We start from the raw sequence: 13,491 nt of genomic DNA, 5'->3' as shown, positions 1-13,491 counted from the left end.
AAAAAAAAAAAAAGATTGCCTTCAAGAGCAAAGATAAGGAATATAGAAAACTCCTTAAAGACTCCTGTTTCAGAGATGTCCCCACCCTGGGCTCAGCTGGAAGCTAAAGGCAAATTTCTCCAGATATAAAATTTTATTGTTGGCTTGGGGGTCAAATGCTCACCCTCTGGATGTAATGCCCTTTCTTGTTCAGTCTTACCAAGAGCAAACCCAGAATGTTTGCTGGATGGTACCTTTCTGTCTGCTTAGCATCCTGTGACATAATGCCCCACTCTGATTCCTTATTAGCTGAGAGCCTCAGTTTTCTCTCAGGGAAGGAATTGGGTTGGTCTTCAGGTCCAAAGGACCTTAAATTACATCCCTTTCTCTAAGATTTCTTCAATGTAACCCTTCAGTGACTCTTTTGAAAAGATCACCCCAATTTGAAATTGTGTTGGCTGTGGATTCAAGGGCAGAGGTCAGGGTGACAAGGAGGGTCCTAGGTTGTGACAACCTTCTGTACCATATATGGCATGTAAAGCTTCCTGCCTTTTCAGCTCTACTCCTCTAGCCTATAGGTACCCTGCTGTTGAACAGGGGTACAAATCTGCTTAGCACTAAGTGATGTCATTCAACTCTGTGGCTCCCAATTGGTTATTTTCTCAGGAATGAGTTTACACTGTGCTTCAAGACCAGGTAAACCTACAGAACGCTTTTCAGATAATTGCTCAAAGTCCCTGAGGCCCATCAGGAACCAATAGTTCCTAAGTCTGGAACTATTTTCTGGAAATATGTTATTGCTATTCCTTCCTTCCTTGGATTTCCTGCCTTTTCCAGCCCCGTCCCTTCCACTGGCATTCGGCCTAATCTCAGGCAACACAAATCTGACCAGCACCCAGTGACATCATAGGGCCTCTCATTGGCTCTGCTACTTTGTCACGAGGTTGTAGTCATGACTTCAAGTGCCGCATATTTACTCAAGGCCTTTTCCGTTTGCCCCTAGAGAGGGTCCTAGCACTCATCAGGGGGTCTATAGCTGAAATTCCTCAAGAGTTGAGACTTTATTGTGGGAATAGATCAGAGGCGGGGAATAGGCCACAGAGTAAATGAAGGACTGCTCGATGAAAAGTCCCACTCTCTGTTTGCCACCTTTTGTTAAAAGTCCCTCATGCTTGTGCGGTGCTGGCGCATGCACAGTGTCGCCAGGGGCTCGGCGATGTCTGATTGGCTCTCCACAGACACTCCGGTGTAGGTGGAAGGCCGCTCTTACCGTTACTTTCAAGTTCCTTTGTTGGCGTTCAAGGCAGCCCCAGCTCTGGCCTTGGCCTTGGAGTCTGAGGCCTCAGGTCGTAGCAGCCTCCAGCACGCTCCTTCTGCTGCAGCTGCCGCAACGGCCGGTCCCAGAGCGGCCTCCAGGGAAGAGCAAGGCCGTGGCGGTTGAGAACGAGGCGCGCCGGATCTGGGCTGCGGCTGACGCTGCCCAGCAGCAGGTAGTCGGTGCCTGGCCGCAGGCGCAGGCAGCCACAGGCCAGGTCGACTTGGGGTACCCAGGCGTCCTGGTCGCCACGGCGCACAGGCCGTGCTGGCTGCTTGTACACTGCCAACACACGCACAGCCAGCTGCCGCCACGCCTGGTCTCCCACCTCGGACGCCAGCACATGCGCCCGGAGAACTGTGGGGAGGGGAGGTGTAAGGCCTAGGCTGTGGGGAGCCTACCGGGTCCTCTGGGGTCATTCTTGGTGAGGAAGGGCCCAGAACCTGTGGGTGGCCTCCTGGGATTGGGGATCTCATCAAGAAGGAGGGATATCTTGAATCTTTGAGGTTTTAAATCTAAGTCGTGAGGGGTGGGGCCTGCTGAGGGAAACACTGTGTAGGTGAGGTGGAGGATTAGGAGGGTGGGTTTACAGTTCGTGAGGTGGAATTCCAGGATTGTGATCAGGAAGGGCAAGGCTATGCCTTGTCCTCTGAAGGAGCAACATCCAGATAGGGAGAGGAGCCGAGGAGCCTGGATTTGTTGGTCAAGGCTTTGGAGATTGTATTAGGACCAACAGATAGAGGAATTATGGTAAAGAGGTGGGAGTAAGGCAAAAGAGGCAGGTCCAGGGTCTCTAATACATCTGGGTCAGAAGGTGTCAGTACTGGAACCCTTAAGAGAGAGATATTTTCAAGGGAGGTGCTGGGTAGAGTGCTTTGGCATCACAGCTCACAGCAACCTCCAACTCCTGGGCTCAAGCGATTCTCCTGCCTCTGCCTCCCAAGTAGCTGGGGTTATAGGCGCCTGCCCCTTGAACCCCAGGTGCTGCTTTTTTTTTTTTTTTTTGAGACAGAGTCTCACTATGTCGCCCTGGGTAGAGTGCCATGGTGTCACAGCTCATAGCAACCTCAAACTCCTGGGCTTAAGTAATTCTGTTGCCTCAGCCTCCCAAGAAGGTGGGATTACAGGCGCTCTCCACAATGCCCAGCTATTTTTTGGTTGTAGCTGTCATTATTATTTGGCAGGCCTGGGCTGGGTTCAAACCCGCCAGCTTCAGTGTATGTGGCTGGCACCCTAGCCGCTGAGCTACAGGTACCGAGCCAGAAAAATGTACTTTCTAAGGAGGTGAGGTCAGATAGATTTAGGGGCTGGACTCTGGCCAGCAAGCTGGGTCTGCAGGGCAGATCACTGTGGAGGGTGGGAGGAAAACTCTCTACCTTCTAAGGCCTAGTACACTAGTGGCCAGATGACCATCCTGAGAGAGAAAGAATCTGGGGACCTATACATAGAGGGAAGTATCTGGGGCTGGTCTAGATTTGTGGGCTCAGCTGACATCTGAGTGTCTAAGAGAGCCAAGTTACATGAGGTCACAGGCCCCAGGGTCATTGGGCAGGTGTGGACTGACAAGTTAGAAATTGTGGGGCAAGTCTTTGTGGGGGAGTGGGGCTAAGACTCAAATAATCTGGGACCAAGAAGGGTGGCAAAAAGGGTCTAGGAAAGGAAAGGCCCCTATCATTCAACCGCTCCCTCTTTCTCCTATTTCTCAGAGATGTCATGCTGAAGAAGGCAGTGAAACTCCACAGGTCCAAGAATATGGGAGAAGAGCAGATACAGGAAGGTAGTGAATACCTCCTCCGCACTGCCCTTCCCCCATTTATCTTCCAATCAGGAAGTGCCCTTTAGAATCCAACACTCTTTCCTATTTATTTATTTATTTATTTATTTTTGTAGAGACAGAGTCTCACTTTATCACCCTTGGTAGAGGGCCGTGGCATCACACAGCTCACAGCAACCTCCAACTCCTGGGCCTAGGCAATTCTCCTGCCTCAGCCTTCCGAGTAGCTGGGACTACAGGCTCCTGCCAAAACGCCTGGCTATTTTTTTGTTGCAATTTGGCTGGGGCTGGACCTGAACCTGCCACCCTCAGTATATGGGGCTGGCGCCCTACCCACTGACCCACAGGCGCCACCCCACTCTTTCCCATTTAAGATGAGAAAATTGGAGGCCAGAGACCTGGAGGCAGTCACCAGATCATTTTGTGCAGCCTCTGGCTGTTTTTCTCCCCAGCACTCACCATAGTCCTGCTGGCAGTAAGTCCAAAGGCTCATATGCACCCTGGTGTCCGAGATATTGCAGTAGTTTTGACACTGAGGATCTGGGGAGGGTCAGGCTGTCTGCAGTGGGTTCCTAAGGCCTGGACCACAGCATACTACCCCACCTATGCCTGCATCCCATGTTGCTGGCCATCTGAGGTGCCCAAACCCTTGAAACTGGGCTCCCTGGGTGACCCTTGCATCCCATTCAATGTGCTTGACGACATAGCAAGCCCACCCCTAATCCCTCTTGCTGCTAGCCTGTCTTACCTGAGCTGTAAACACCAGCAGTAGTAGCAAGAGTGGTCGTTACCTCTGGAATTCCTGTGAGACCAAAGAAGAAATTTAAACTCTTAGTCACCCCCACCACCAGGAAATCCAGGCAACCAGACTCTAAGTGTTAAGTGCCTTAAAACCCAAAAGTGCAAGAATACTTTGCCTCCTTCTCTAGGATTACAGGCCCCCAGCCCTTCTACCCAAGACTGAGGAGTCTGGAATTTCAGTTGCTACCTTCAGCCTCTGGGTCCCGTCTCCCCAGGCCCTAGTCCTCATAGCCCTTCTTCCCTGGGATGTCTCCTTCCCACCACCCTCAGGACTTATGACCCTGCCCCCGAGGACTCACGCTGGCAGGGCATACTGGGGGAGCGGCTCTGCTGGTAGCCAGGACCACAGCGGTTGCATGTCAGACCTGTGACCCCTAACTTGCAGGAGCACTGCCCACTGGTCTGGTTGCAGTTGCCTCCTGTTGCCCCAATAGGGTGGCACTGGCAGGCTGCATGAGGAGAGGAACTGGGGGCACAGGGTGCCTGGGTCCAAGATGCTTCCTCCCAATTCTACAGCCAACTCCCCTCTCAGGCCCAGGAGTCCAGGTCCCCATTTCCTCCTCCCTCAGACCCAGGAATCCCAGCCCCCAGCCCCATCCTCCCTGAAACCCAGGGGTCCAGGTCCCTAGCCCCGCCTCCCTCAGGCTCTGGAGACTAACCCTGCCTCCTTCATCCCTAGGCAAGATGTTAGACCACACTCACCCCTGCAGGCCTTGCGGCTGGTGATAGGCTGTGAGGGATCCCTCCAGAACCCTGGCTGGCAGTAGTGGCAGTGCCGCCCAGCTGTGTGGTGGCGGCACCGCTCACAAACACCACCACTCAGGCCACCTGACAGCCGGAACAACTCAGAGTTGAACCGGCAGCGTCGGGCGTGCTGGTTGCAGGAGCAGGCTAGGAGCAAGATGGGCGGGGCACCTCAGGACCAGGCTTTCTGTTCCCCAGTCTCCAACTTTCTCCCCACTGCCCTACCCTCATGAAAAGAAATAAAGGGAGAATTTAACATGAAAGAAACTGCCTGGGACTTGGGTAAGCTTGGGTCCCAGAACATCTTTGTTTTCATCTGGAATGAAGCTTATCTAGCTCCAACTCAATGGATACTGGAGCTGGATAAGCCCAATAGGACTTGTGAGGTTCCTGAAGGTCTCTCTGAAACTGTGGGTGCCTAAATAAGAGGAGGGCATGGGCTGTGGAGCCAGACCCCCACATCTACCATTCTGTCTTCCTTCAGCAGGTGATTTCTCCTTTCTGTAGCTCAGTTCATTTGACTGTAAAATGGCATGTGTAGTATTTACTTCAGGAGGCTTAAATGAAATAGAGTAGATATAAAGTGCTCAACCCAGAGCCGGGCCCAGTGCTGTTTTGTGCTTCCACATGCCAGGTGCTTTAGACATTTCACCTACATAGTGGCTCTGTGAGTTTGGGACTCTCATCATCTCTACTTTATAGATAGGGTAAACTGAGGCACAGAGAGGTGAAATCACTTGCTCAAGGTAGTGCAACCAGAGGCCAGATTTTTTTTTTTTGGAGACTGGGTAGAGTACTATGGCGTCATAGCTCACAGCAACCTCCAACTCCTGGGCTTAAGTGATTCTCTCGCCTCAGCCTCCTAAGTAGCTGGGACTACAGGCACCCACCATAACACTCAGTTATTTTTTAGTTGTAGTTGTCATTGTTGTTTGGCAGGCCTGGGCTAGATTCGAACCCATCAGCTCTGGTGTTATGTGGCTGGTGCCTTAGCCTCTGGAGCTACAGGTGCCAACCCACCAGAGGTCAGATTTTAACCCAGGACTTCTGGTCCCAGGGTCTGTGCTCTTAGCAACCACACTTTAGTGCAGCAGTTCTCAACCTGTGGGTCACAACCCACAGGAACTCTATTAAAGGGCCGTGGCATTAGGAAGGTTGAGAACCACTGCTCTAGTAATTCTCAAGCAACTCATGTGAGGATTATTTAGCATTTTCCTGGGAGGATTTATCAGGTTTATTTGTTTCTCTCTCTCTCTCCCTCCCTCCCTTTTTTCTTTGAGACAGGGTCTCACTTTGTTGCCGTGGGTAGAGTACGTAGTGTCATAGCTCACAGCAACCTCTAACTCTTGGGCTAAAGTGATCCTCTTACCTGGGGCCTCCCAAGTAGCTGGGATGACAGGCAGCCACACCACCACCCAGCTATTTTTAGAGACAGGGTCTCACTCTTGCTCAGGCTGGTCTCAGACTCCTGAGGTCAAGCAATCCTCTCTCCCCACCTCCCATTGGCTGTACCTTACTACCCAACAGAATTACTAGGAAAACAATTTTTTTTTTTTTGTTAGCAAAATGACATAGATTCCAGAGCTAGACCCCCAGGGCTTCTGCTGGAGCCAGGATCTATATTTCTTGCAAGCATCTCAGCGTGAGGTACTCATATCAGGTGGGAGGGGGTTGGAGGGATTGTGGGACACTCTTTGAAGAGACCTGGACTTAAGGGGTTTTTGACTCTAAGAGGTTTTAGAAGCCTAGAGTGGCAGGTTCCAGAGACTCCAAAGGAGTCATGGGCTGATCAGGAATCTGAGGCAGCTGTGTATTCTTGGAAACATGACTTTCTTTCTGAGCCTCTTTTCTCCTTATCTAGTGGGGATCTTGACTCTTTTCTCCCAGGATTTTTGTGGGCATTAGAACTGACAGTGCTGCTGGGTGCGGTGGCTCACACCTATAATCCTAGTGCTCTGGGAGGCCAATGTGGGTGTTGAGCTCATGAGTTCGAGACCAGCCTGAGCAAGAATGACACCCCTGTCTCTACCAAAAAAATAGAAAAACTGAGGCAAGAGGCTCACTTGAGTCCAAGAGTTGGAGGTTGCTGTGAGCTATGACACTAAGGCACTCTAGCCAGGACAACAGCTTAAGACTCTGTCTCAAAAAAAGAAAAAAGAAAAAAAAAAGGAACTGGTAGTGCTATGGAGATTATCAGTGGGTAAAGTCAGGCTTTGGAGTCTTCCTAACCCAAGGGTCACCCAACTTCACCTTGCTTTCCCTCTGAAAATCTCAGATAGGGGAGAGACGATGCAGACCACCATGTCTAGAAAGCCCAGCCACAAAAATTCATCACTCCCCACCTTTCTCTACCACAGCACGGTCAGTCTCCTACCCAGTTTTGGAGAGCAGTGCCCAGTTCAGCCTGGGGATGTGTGGTGATCCTCAGAAGGATAGCCTGGCCAGGCCCCAGATGAAACCCACTGCACACTGGGGCCAAGTGAGTATCCCATCCCTGTCTCCCCTACAGGAGAAGGATCTTCAGATTTGGCTGGTGGAAACAGTCTGACTAAGTGGTGACCCTGAGTTAGCAGGGGGGACAAAAAAAGCCTGGACAGTGATAGTCTCTGGGGAAGTCCTGAATAGGGATGAGCCCAGAGTAAGGAGCTAAGGACAGTAGTACAGTCTGTAAGTTAGTCCAGGATGTTCTTTATGTGGGAAGAAAGATGGAGAGTGGCCAGGAATGCAGGAGGTGGAGAGGGAAGGCCAGGGAACTAGTGGGCATGCATGAAAGTGTGTGTGTCTGTGTCTATCTTTGTGCCTGTTGATGGAGTAGAGTTACCTTGTGACACATTCAGACCCTTTACCAAGGGTCACAGGCTAGAGGTGGGAGGGTGGGAGGAGCTGACATTGTCCCTGAGTGGGGGCTGCTGGAGGGAAGTGAGGAGGACCCAGGAAGTGCTAGTCTGGAAGTACAGTGGAGGGGAGAGACCATTGAGCAGGACCTGCCTGGGGGTACCTGTCAAGCTGGATAGCATCTACAAAGGCCTGGCTCCCCAAGTTCGGTCCCTTGATGGCAGTGAGACTTAGAGCAAATGACACTTCCTCTTAGCCCTTACCTCCCAAGGGTATCATGACATTGGCAGGGAACTCTTCCTTCATGTGAGGTGCTACATCAGGCTTTATTTTAAAAACCTTGTGTATATAAACTCATTGAATTTTCACTATAGCCTATATAGGATAGGGGGAGGAAACCAAGGCACAGAGAGGTTCGGTAACTTGCCCAAGGTCACACAGCTGAGGCAGAGGAGGTGGTATTTGAGTTCAGGTAGTCTAGTTGGCTACTGAGTCTGTGCTCCTTCTTGTCTGCTGCTCTCCTGTCTGCTCTAAAGCAACCCACGTGACAGCACCCAACAAGAACTTGGCAGGGACAAGCTAAGAGCCCAGAACTCAGCTTCCCAAGCTCAGATCCTGGCTCTGCCATGACTTATTGTGCAGGGGGGCTTCCCAACACAGTCCCCTCAGTCTTATCTGTAGAATGGGCCTGATGACAATAGTAGCTGATTGATAAATATGTGTTTAATGACTACTTTCCTTGTGTGGTTGGTGTGAGGGGTCGGGAAATGTCCAGCTGTCCTGTTCAATAAGTTACCCGAGAACCTACAACCAGCAAGACCCTGGGCTGGGTGCTTAGGTAATGTCACTAACATCATCATTACCATTGCCACAGGCCAATGAATATTGGGAGGAGATTGGAACCCCTGATGGGCAGACAGGCCCACATGTGGCTGAGATGTGGGCAAGTGGGGAGGGCAGATGGGAGGCTGTGTGGAGGGTGTAGAGAGGGACTTCACCTGCAACAGAGTGGGGAGAGGCAAGGACTTTGCAGTTCTGGGGAGAGAAGGGAGCATCCTGCCCTTGTAGGGATGAGGGTAACAGTGGCATGGGAGGGTGGAGAAAGCAGGGTAGGGAGAGGCCAAGGACTCACGTAGGCAAGGATGGGGGTGCGTTGGTGTGGCAGGCCGCCATGGCCAGTCACGATGGGATGGGCGGCAGCTCTCGCAGCCTGGGCCAGTGGTGTGATGGCGGCAACGGCAGCGGGGGGGCCGGGCCCGGGCGGCGCAGCGGGCCGCGTGTCCGTGGCACTGGCAGCGGCCTCTCAGCCCAGCTGCTGCTAGCTCTGCTCGGCCTCCAAACTCCACTCGGAGGTGGCTGGCTGCCATACTGGCCTTAGGGCCTGGCATGGAGTGGAAGGTCACCCTTTCAGGGCCCCCCAAAGCCCCAGGCCAGGCAGATCTTCGCCACAGCAGCCTCCAGGGACCCCCAGCAGCCCAGGCGGCCGACAGGACTAGGGCTGGGGTTCCTGGAGTACAGAAGCGCAGGCTGACAGATGTCAGGAGGAAGGGGCCACCCAAGGCCAGGGTCAGGCTGCCATTGCAGATGCCCCCAGGGCTAAGGCTGTTCCCTGGGGAGAAGGCGCAGGCCTGAGGACAGGAGGCTGCCATGCTGGCCAGCTGGGTCACTGGTGGGAGGCAGAAGCGAGGGTAGCCCCCTGAATCATAGCATGGGTCAGCAGTGGCCTGGCTCAGGAGGAGCAAGAGAGCAAAGGTCACAGACATGGTCACAGCAGGGCAAGCACCTGGAGAGGAGAGGAGAGGAGGTGTCCTCAGCAGGGGCTGGGGACCTCAGCAGCCATCAGCCTCCATCAGGCTCCTTCCCAGTGGAGCCAGCATTCCACCCCGCCCTGCCCAAGCCCCCTCTAGGCTGCTTGGAAGCGAGGAAAATAGTTCCATCTGGGGAGAATTACTGTTTACATAACCCAAAGGGGAAAGAACGCAAGCAAAATTGAGAATTTTGCCTGAACTAATCCGTAGCTTAACACCCCAGAGTTATCCGTCAGTGTCGAAGGGGCAAGGGTCCCTGGGGAGCGGCGAGGGGGTGGGCAAGAAGCCTTGCAGAAGCCCAACAGATGCACTCATCTAGAGAGGGATGAAACAGAGAATAGGCCTGAGCCAGGCAGGGGGACGGAGGGATGGATGAAGACTCAGTGGTGAAGCAATAGAGGAAGAGATAGAGACAGAGATAGCAAAGCCAGGAGGGAGATGAGCTCAGGCCTAGGGTAAGCATCAAGTACAAAGGGGGAAATTGACACATGGTGGGGCAAACACAGCAGAGGCCAGGAGCTGAGACAGAGAGGGGTCAGGAACCCAGGTAGTGAGGGACCAAAGCTCACAGGGTCTGGGGGTGGGATAGGCAGGCAAGTGAGCCCAGAGACACCTGGGAGGGCCTGAGAACAGTAGCTACCTCACAGGCCCTGTGGAGGGTGGGGGAGGACCAGAGAGCTGGCGGTGGATCAGAAGCAGAGGCTGAGACCCCAGCCCACCAGGATCAGAGAGGCGGAGGCCCTTTCCCACATGGGGCCCTAACCTTGTTTTCCACACCCTGGGCACGGAGGGGGATTATCAACACACAACCTCCAACCTCAGCCTCCCAGCCACCCATCTACCCCCAGCACTCTACTCTTAACCCTTTCCCACCCTGAGTGCAAAGCCCAGAGGGTTGAGCTTAGGAACGGCAGGGGTGGCTGGGGAGTAGGATAGCAGAATCCCTGTAGTGTTGGGAAAGCAGATTCTGGGGTTCCCTTTAGGACTTGGATATGGGGACCTCAAGTCAGATATTGGAGACTTTTGGGTCATTTCAGTCCCCTCCTGCCATTCTAGACCTCGGGGCCTGAGGATCAGAGTCCCCACAATCTTCACCTATGCAAAGGTCCCCAGAGCAGATGGGGGAACAGATACTGGGGGTGGTGGGTAATGAGGGAGGAGAGAGCAGGAGGATGTGACAGGGCCAGTCCCAGATGCCAAAGTACCCAAGGGGGGCAAACTCCAGATACCAGGGATGGCAAGAACTAGGAAGGACTCAGCTCTGAAATGCTCCCCCCCCCCACCTCTTTCACAGCTGGCAAACTCTTGTGAGGAGCTCGCTCTGGACTGGGAATCTTGAAGCCTTCTGGGTGCCCCTGCCCAGGCACCTGCTCCAAATCTGCACCCAGGCCTGCACCTGGGCTGGGAGTCTATAGGGTTCCCTGGGGGTTAGGGGATGGGTCACACCTTCCCCCAGCCTGATTTCATAGCCCCCTGTGTCCCCACTGCTGTTGCCACACGCAGACTCTGCCTCCCCCGCTTCAGATGAGGGGCGTCCCCCTGTGTCCCTCCCAAGGAGCCTGGCGCCATTTTGTGCTGGCTCCTATTCCGGGTGTTTGCCTGGCGCCTCTGCTCCAGCCTCCCTAAGGACCTGGCTCTCAATGTCCCATAGATCTCTTGCTGGATAGTTTGGGGGTACCACCTTCTGGTCCTTAGCACCTTGGGGAATCAGGCTGTGAGTTTCCTCATGGTCCTGAGGGATCCAGAAGGCGGCCCCTGCCTGTGAGGACCCAGATGTCCGATCCCCAGCCCCTATCCCTCAGACAACCCACCCCCACCTCCTTAAGTAGACCCATGGCTAGGCTGTTTGCCTAGGGTCCATCTGGGACCCAGGCTTCCTTTCCCCATATCTTGGCAGCACCCCCACCCCCGATCCTAAGCCCTTAGGCCCCTGATGTTGGCCAAACCTGCACCCAAGAAGACAGCGTCCTGGTCCAGCAGTCGGTTCCCTGCAGGCTCCTCTTCCCGCAGGAGCGGGGAGGGCAGCCCGTGGTGGGCTCTCAGGAGGGAGTGGCGAGTGGCTGCTCTCAGGCCTCAGGCTAGTGGGGGTTCTGGGCGGGAGCTCAGAGCCCGCAGAATCCAACACCACCCCCGCCCCCACCCCGCCCCAATCCCTGCTCTCCCCACAGGGACCCCTGCCAGCCAGGCCACCCGCGACTGTGTGGGATGCCAGAGCTGTCACCCCCAGCAGTCCTGCAGCCCAACAGACCCTAACAGGCTGGCCTAGGAGGCTCAAAGCAGGTAGGAGGAAATGGCTGCAATATGTGGGTCCTGGGTCTGGGGTCCTGCTCCACTCCTACCTGCCCCTGCCCCACTGGCTCAGCTCTGCCATGTGGTGGCAAAGATCCAGGCAGGGGCTGACACTGCAGGTGGTGGGTCAGGTCTGTTTGTGTTGAGGTGGGGCTCCTGCTTTTAGCTGCATGACCCCAAGCCAGCCCCTCCTCTTCCCCCCTCAAACCATCTGTGGGTTAACTGGGCGTTAAGGTCAGTTGTTTTTATCCCTAAAAATCCACATCTTTGGAGTGATCAGATCAACCTTGAGAAACCCAAAAATCTCTGCCACTTTCTTTTTTTAGACAGAGTCTCACTTTGTCACTCTCGGTAGAATGCTGTGGCAACACAGCTCACAGCAACCTCACACTCTTGGACTTAAGTGATTCTCTTGCCTCTCTCCCAAGTAGCTGGGACTACTGGCTCCCGCCACAATGCCCGGCTATATTTTGTTGCAGTTTGACCAGGGTCGGGTTTGAACGTGCTCCCCTTAATATATGGGGCCAACACCCTACTCACTGAGCCACAGACGCCACCCAATCTCAGCCACTTTCTAAGATAGTGAGGAGGGCACCGAAGGAACTGAGATCACCTTGGGCCTCAACAAATCTAGTGGCCAGAGGGAGAATGCGGGCACCCCAGGGAGTAGGGAATTGGGGGGAATAGGGCTCAAAGGCAGCTTCTCTAGCACTAGTGTCTGGCCTCAGTGCTTTCTTTGTTTCTTTCTTTTTTTTGAGACAGAGTCTCACTTTATCACCCTTAGTAGAGTACTGTAGCATCACAGCTCACAGTTCAAAGCAACCTCCAACTCCTGGGCTTAAGTGATTCTCTTGCCTCAGCCTCCTGAGTAGCTGGGACTACAGGTGTCCTCCATAACACCTGGCTATTTTTTTTTTTGTTACAGTTTGGCCAGGGGCCAGGTTCGAACCTGCCACCTTTGGTATATGGGGCCGGCACCCTACCCACTGTGCCCCAAGCGCTGCCCTAAGACCTCAGTGCTTTCATTGGGAAATTGTCATGCAGATGTTGCTGTTGCTGCCAACTCTTCCATATTTGAATGGGTTTGACTAGAAAAAATGTTTTCTGTCACTTCCTACTGAGGAAATCAAGGGTCTTGGGAGGTGGGGGCATGGCCTTTACTGCTGTGCGGCTGTGAGTGCCCCTGACATTTAATGTGGCAGAGTGTAGGGCTAATCCCATAGGGGTTTGTGCCTACTTGCCCTGGGAGGATGGGAGGGAATAGCCAAAGCCATGTGCTACTCTGGTTCCTGGTGACTCTTAGGTGCCACGTTGGAGGGGCCCAACCTACAGGGGCACGGATGTCAGAATGAAAGAAGGGAGAGATTCCAAAAGCTGTAAGGAGTCAGCTGCAGGAGAAAGGAATTGGGAGCCCAGGAACCCCAATATCAAAAGAGGCATGTTAGATGCAAGGCTCGGGTTGTATAAGTCACAGGGTAGAGAACTGGAAGATTCAGGCCCTAACTCACCCTGCTGGTCCTGCCTGAGCTCCCCGTGTAGGACACAAACTCCTGCCCCCGGCAGGCTCACCTTCTGGAAAGGCAGAGACAAAAAACAGCAGCAAGTAATCTAGTTCTCTAGAATGTTAGAAGGTGTCAGGTGCTTTGGAGCAAAAGCAAATAGGGAGGTGAGGGGCAGGGTGCTGCAGATTTAAGGGAGGTGAAGTAGAGAAGACCTTTGGGCTGAGACCTAAAGAAAGCTAGAGAAAATTCAGGAAGAAAGTTTAGGTCTCATTGTATTTTCCTCCCACCCAGGGACAAGAAAATCTCTTAAACTCTTATTCCCTGGAGGGCTGCTTTCTTCCTCACACAGTTTTTTTTTTTTTTTTTTTTTGTAGACACGGAGTCTCACTTTATCACCCTCGGTAGAGTGCCGTAGTGTCACAGCTCACAGCAACCTCCAACTCC

The 13,491-nt window shown here is 53.4% G+C and overlaps 1 protein-coding gene across 1 annotated transcript; it reads right to left on the bottom strand.

The window, feature by feature from the left end:
* Positions 1–1,277: 1,277 nt before the first annotated feature.
* Positions 1,278–9,211, bottom strand: NTN5 (netrin 5). The gene is made up of 6 exons (XM_003801559.1): positions 8,581–9,211; positions 4,572–4,760; positions 4,169–4,318; positions 3,817–3,870; positions 3,528–3,608; positions 1,278–1,651 (listed from the first exon to the last, which is right to left on the bottom strand). The coding sequence occupies exons 1-6, from the start codon at positions 9,209–9,211 to the stop codon at positions 1,278–1,280; spliced, it is 1,479 nt and encodes a 492-aa protein (XP_003801607.1).
* Positions 9,212–13,491: the final 4,280 nt, after the last annotated feature.

Source organism: Otolemur garnettii, unplaced genomic scaffold, assembly GCF_000181295.1.
Source record: "Otolemur garnettii isolate 467f Iridium unplaced genomic scaffold, OtoGar3 scaffold00211, whole genome shotgun sequence".
In the NCBI taxonomy this organism is placed as follows: domain Eukaryota; kingdom Metazoa; phylum Chordata; class Mammalia; order Primates; family Galagidae; genus Otolemur; species Otolemur garnettii.
The sequence above is the reverse complement of the archived record's forward strand: the minus strand, read 5'-3'. Positions and strand labels throughout refer to the sequence as shown.

What these genes read in the sequence shown, in the direction of transcription:
- NTN5 (XM_003801559.1), bottom strand. Translation starts at nt 9,211, where the DNA reads ATGTCTGTGACCTTTGCTCTCTTGCTCCTCCTGAGCCAGGCCACTGCT. An exon ending in GCACCCCCATCCTTGCCTAC is followed by an intron (nt 4,761 to 8,580) that starts GTGAGTCCTTGG and finishes TCTTGCTCCTAG; the next exon opens with CCTGCTCCTGCAACCAGCAC. An exon ending in TGCTGGTGTTTACAGCTCAG is followed by an intron (nt 3,609 to 3,816) that starts GTAAGACAGGCT and finishes GACCCTCCCCAG; the next exon opens with ATCCTCAGTGTCAAAACTAC.